The sequence below is a fragment of the Bactrocera tryoni genome, unplaced genomic scaffold (genome assembly GCF_016617805.1).
Source record: "Bactrocera tryoni isolate S06 unplaced genomic scaffold, CSIRO_BtryS06_freeze2 scaffold_896, whole genome shotgun sequence".
NCBI lineage: Eukaryota > Metazoa > Arthropoda > Insecta > Diptera > Tephritidae > Bactrocera > Bactrocera tryoni.
In genome coordinates this window covers 14,021-20,215 of record NW_024396541.1, presented here as the reverse complement: position 1 = coordinate 20,215, position 6,195 = coordinate 14,021, and the positions used below count along the sequence as shown (strand labels likewise).

Genomic DNA, 6,195 nt, shown 5'->3' with positions numbered 1-6,195 from the left:
TTATAGGCAGCAACATCTTCATTTTTAAAAAATAAACGAACTCCATTAGGACATAATGTAGCAACATCCTCTTTTTTGAAAAATCTCGATTCAATAAGTTGAAACTCATGCTCATCTAGTACATCTCCATTACCTATTTTTGTCAAAACTTGTGAAAATGCAACATTAGCTTGTCTCATTACTTTGGTGAGTTGATAAAATTTTAATTTTCTCCATAAATGCGGTCCAATCATGCTCGTTCTGATTGTCTTGTAAATTGGTGTCGATCTTACTGGTGGCAATTGCCGTAAATCTCCGATCAAAATAACATCTATACTTCCGAAATCTGTGTTTTTGCCTGTTATTTGTTTTAGGCGATTATCAATTTTATGTAGAAGTTCTGCACTAACCATGCTAATTTCATCAATGATCAGTACTCTGACATATCTGAAGAGAGATCTATACAAGTGCAACGTTTCTGATGACAGAGGCAAAAGTTTTGAAAGAGAAATTTTGAGCGCTGTATGAACAGTTGTACCGTCAATAGCCACGGCAGCTTTGCCGGTTGAAGCACATGTAATATAGGCATTGCAGTAACCATCATTATCAGTGAACCTATTGTAAATTTCCATAATCAGTTTGATAACGAATGATTTTCCCGTACCTGCTGGTCCCGTAAAAAAAATTTGAAATGGTTCTTGAATTGAAGTTTGTAAATGATGAATTATAGTCATAAGAATATCTCTTTGTTGATCATTGGCCATCCGCATTAAATTATAGAATTGTTGATAATCCATTAAATTTTCTCTTTTTTTAGCTACAGCGCCAAGTTTATGCAGAGATGCATTTCGTAAATCACGGTTAGCAGTTGAGTTTGGATCACGTAGCAATAAGTCATAAGGATCTCTTTCATGCAATATATCAACCGCTCTTAATAATTCTTCGTCTTCTTGTTCTTCATCGTTTTCTCGGCACAACTGTCTACAAATTTCTAAAGTTTTCTCTATGTCCAAATTTGATTCAAATTCTTTCCTACGTTCTAATATCGTATCTTTGTTGTCCTCGTATATTTGAATGAACTTATTTTCAGCAATAATATCATTTTCTTCACTTTGAAAAGGAACATGCAACAGAACCATCTCACGCCTATAATCGTTGTAATTGTCAGCCATATCGTAGTTCCTGTATCTTATTATTCTTGCAGTATCTCTTTTAGTGTAAGTTCCCTTTGTATTTAGGTAATATTTTGCAACAAATTGTGCTAACGTAACATCGCGGAGTTCTTCAGGTCTTTTCTCATATTTATCAAGCCAATTCTCTTTCCAAATGTTCGTACAATCATCATCTAAAGCTTCAAGCTCCTTCATAGATTTTCTACTTCTTGTGCGTTCAGTAGGAAATACCGTTGGAATGTAGACTGTCACCACCGATGACTGAGCCATAGGTTCTCTTAATAAATACCAAGCGGCTTCTTGTGCCGGCATTTCAACAGACTGAAGTATGTCAATACTCATTTTTTTCGTGATATCGACAATGTCGAATTCTGGATGCTCGTCCATTATGTCAATTATTTGCCTTTGCAAATTACTAATCCCTCTATTATGCTTATTGACATATTCAACAACATATGTTGCACAAGCATATTCATCTAGTATAATCTGAAAATCCATGTTGGATTTCAAATGATGTAATACGAATGGATTGAAAGTGTTGTGCCATTTTTCTGCTGGTGTCCTTTTATAGAATAATTTTGGTCTACTGATACCAGCACGAATAATATTGTAGTAATGATCATCAGAAATAATACCATTATGCGAGTAAAATTCATCAAAATCCGTATAGTCAATATTTTCGAGATTATTTTTTATAAATTTAAATCGTACCTTATATTCTTTGAAAAGTGCTTCTGAGTAATCTGGATCAGTGTTTTTCATAGGTATCAAATTAATAGTTTTTTTTGTTGGCATAAATGGTGCCCCAAATCTACATTCTTGTTTTTTATTAGGATCCATTTTTTTATAACACGTGAATGTGTGTTTGTGTGTTACTAGTGTTATATTTCCAGACGCCTCTGACGCTGACACAGAAACTAATTCGTCGATTAATTTAATTACTTCGGGTTCATTACTTAATAAATCTTCAGGAACGTTGTCCAACCAAAGAAGAATATGAGCATGTGGGCTACCACGATGTTGAAACTCTATTCTTTTGAAATAATATATTACTCTATATTTTCCGAATGGACTTCTTTTCTTTGATTGCAAAATTTTTAACAGACAATTTACCATTTTATTAAAATAGATAGCACAAGTTACGGCATCTTCATTCACAAGTTGAGCTTTATGCACATAACTCATTTCTGCTAAAACCTCACCTGAAATTTCGGTTCCCTCATTTTTCAATTTGTACAATAATTTCAATAAATTTTCCCAGCCAGTTTCATTGGCGCTGAGAGTCATAAAAGCAGTTGGTGGCCCTAATTGCCTGATCATTGCAAAAACATCTTTTTTGCGATCTGACCAAAACCAAGCAGAATTTGGTATGCAGCGAAGAAATGCGAGATTTGTTTCTAAACAATTATTTATATATTCTTCAGATTGAATGGTCTCTTTCGTAATTGAAGTACCTTGTCCAATATGCTTAAACGCAAAGTTGACACATTTACTAACTCTCAACCTCATAATTTTAACAGCGATGTATAAAAGGTGTTGTGGGTCAGTAGCACGCCTATCAGTACGCCGAAGTTCGCTGGTAGCTTGCATAAATGGAGTAACAATAACACCATCTCTGTATGTTCGAAACTGACCGCCGTAGATTGTCGGAAAAGATAGTTCTTCCGCATGTTCATCCATTAAAATACTGACTGGCCTGTTATATTCAGCGGGTGCTATACTCAAAAAATAATCATCATTCCACAAAAGAGTTTGTTGCTGCGCAACTAAATTGTCTTCAATTGGCACATGTTCACTTATTTCATCCATATTCAATTGCGAAGTACGTTCATTGCCAGTAAAAAAAGATTCATCGATTTTAATGTCATAATGAATATAAAGAGGCGTAGATACTAAATACGATAACCACTCTTTAATATGGCTCTTATTTATAAGCCCGTGGACATAACTAGTTTTGTGAATCAACTTCTTTTTCAAATGCACATAAAAGCAGTGGTCATCTTCAATGTTTCTTGGCAATTGTTTCACCATTGTATTAACTTCAACAGGTACATTAATTATCTGTCCATAAATACCATACTGACCATTAACGTGTCTCAGTCTACGAATCTGCATGAACGGTACTCTCGGGGAAATCAACCGTTGCTCGATAAGGTTTAACGTTGGTAAATGTGATGGAATTTTCGGATATGCAAAACCATTGTAGGTTGACATGAGAGGAATTTTTTCGTTTTGCAAAGATGTATAACACGTAGAGCAGACTTGAACAATTTCACCAGGTATGTAATTCTAAAAAAATCAAATTCGTATTATCAAAATATAGAAAGAAAAATATAGAGTGAAAATTAAATTACCTGCAATATTGTTTTCAAAATACTTTCATGTTTACTGGTCGACTTTTTCAAGTCTCTTTTCCACCATAGTCTGTCGCAAATAATACAAGAATGACCGAATAAATTACTCGTAAATTTGTTATAAAAATCAATATGACTTATACTGTGTTTACGATAATTTGTATAAACTGGAATAGTGCCATCATCAATAAAATCCATATTATTTTCACCAATTCGATCTTCTCTATCAATCTCAATTTCATTTTCATGATTGTTATGGTTATCTTCTGTAGGATCTTCATCATAATTATCACGATATAGTTCAATATTGGCATCACCATGGGCTTCATTTTGGGTAGCGTCTTGTACTGTCTCAAATAAATCTGATACTTCATAAAAAGGTGTGAAATGTTGTTCACGAAGATGAAGATGAATCCAGTTTTGTGTATCATTCGCTTTAAAATGACAAAAGATAGTGTCTTCATTCGTTGTAGTTATGTTGTAAAAACAATAATGTACACAAATATTTTGATTGTACATTTTAGAGAATAAGTACAAACAATCCAAATCTCCGTAATCATTACTACTTGATAGAATGTTATATGCTTCTTGCGGATTGTGGCAGGAGTTTAAATAGGGTGAATCGCGTAACTGATTTCTCAAGTCACAACTCTCAATTTGAAGTTGCAAAACACTTATGAGCGAGTGGAATAGACAATTACCATCGCCAGGAATTCCTGTGTCTCTATGTAGAATAACTTCGGGAGTAATGCATTCATTACGCTGTTCATAAATATGAAGTTGTTGGCTGTGAAATTGATTTTCTTGTAACGTTACATTTTCTATATTTTCAACAGCGCTACATCGCACGATATTATCTTCATTACTACACAATTTTCGTGTTTTTCTGTAAAAAAATTATGAAATCGTTAAATTAAATAATATTGAAGCATATATTACAATTTCTTTTTAAATAAATAAATAAAAAATAAATAAATAAATAAAATAAATAAAAAATATTATTATTATTAAATCAACTTACATTTCCATGTAAGATTTTTCTGCATTATGTTGACGAAATTTCCTTTGACGTTCAGCATTTGATTTTGATTTTGATACTGTTTTCATTATTTTTATTTCTTTTTCTTTTTTTATGATTTTTATTTCTTCATTTTTCTTCAAATCTTTCTGACGCTGATAATATGCCCTTTGACGTACATTATGATTTTTTTCTCTTTTTATTCTTTTTACCTCTTTACGCTTTTCTTCTCTATAAAATGAAAATATCTAGGTATAAATAGTGTAATGACACAGCAAAACAAAATTACTCATTTATAAAAATATAACAATATTAAGAAGTGATTATCGAATTTCGCGCGATGTACATACATTTATATATACTTTCTTTGCGCGGCATTCATGTGCATTATCTATACACCAAAAACAAAGGTACTGAATAGTACATGTGCTTGGTTTGATGGTTTCTGTTATATACATAATGAAGAATAAATTTATTTATAAATATATATATGTATATACATATTAGAATCTAAATTGAGAATTTAAACTATACGCGTGTGTATGTTTGTGTGTATAAAAGGGCTACCTTTAATATCGCTCATTTTAATATCAAAAATTTAGGTTATCTTTATAATACTGCATTTGTGATAATAATAAAATGTATGTATATAGAGTACTCACTCATTTTCTTCCACTATTTCTTCGTTAATAATAAATGCACTTTGTTCATTCATATTCAATATTCAAAAAAACACTTTATACACAAATTTTATTCCAGAAAATGTAAAGTCATCTACCGTGGTAAAGTATAGAGAAGGTGCGGGTTCAATGGCGGACATTTGTTACGAGGCATCTCGACAAGAGAGAATTTATAGCTGCATTGCCGTGCATATTGCTTGTGGAGACTCCACATTGCTCATAGCGTACATAGCGAACATTTCTAATTTATATATATATATTATTAATTTCTTTTATATAGAGAAAACGAAAGAGGTTAACAAGGAGAAAAAGGTAAGCATTGTGAATTTAATGTTGTGTGTATAATTAAAAACTTTAATATTACAGAAATCATTTGGACCATTGGTAAAATTCAAATCTATAGCGTGCAGCAACCAAATAATGGAGTATGTTTTAAATTATTAAAGTTAAATAGTGTATATTTCATTCAAATATTTGTTATAGATTGTGCATTTTATTTTGATTTTGTTATTATTGTTATTAAATAAAGAGAAAAAAAATATTTCGCTCATGAGTCATCCTGCATCCAGACACTACCGCCTTTGTGGTATGCAACATTTTTCGTCACCGCAATGTGTTTTTTACGCCACACAGCGTCACCTGTGTGTGACGTTTTAAGCGTCAGGCATACTTCCGTTACGAAATTTCTGCATTCGGTCCCCTCGCTCAGAAGCTGCGTAAAAATCTATGCAATAGCTTAAAAACTCGGAGCAAAACAGTCTACCCCTGAGTAACACGCCGCAGCTATGGAGCATATCGTAAACACTCTGTTCCCAACCCATGACCTGGGAAGAGACCCACCAGAACATACACAAGAGAGCTCATGTCCGCCTTTCACCTTGGAGGAAATGAACACGGCAGCAAACACTTTAAAGACCAGAAAAGCCCTTGGGCCTGATGGGATACCAGCGGAAGTGTTAAAGCTAATCGCTATGGAACGACCGCACTTACTG

General features: G+C 33.0%; 1 protein-coding gene and 1 long non-coding RNA gene across 2 annotated transcripts; one reads left to right on the top strand and one right to left on the bottom strand.

Annotated features, from left to right (window-relative positions):
• Positions 1–838: 838 nt before the first annotated feature.
• LOC120782016 lies at positions 839–4,534 on the bottom strand (the record flags this gene model as incomplete). The annotated part of the gene is made up of 4 exons (XM_040114174.1): positions 4,527–4,534; positions 3,506–4,391; positions 2,649–3,440; positions 839–1,637 (listed from the first exon to the last, which is right to left on the bottom strand). Coding segments are annotated over exons 1-4 (2,485 nt in total), but the record flags the coding sequence as incomplete, so codon positions are not given.
• Positions 4,535–4,552: 18 nt separating this feature from the next.
• Positions 4,553–5,708, top strand: LOC120782015. Its single transcript, XR_005706205.1, has 3 exons — positions 4,553–5,427; positions 5,484–5,515; positions 5,570–5,708. It is a non-coding gene; the product is annotated as an uncharacterized LOC120782015 (long non-coding RNA).
• Positions 5,709–6,195: the final 487 nt, after the last annotated feature.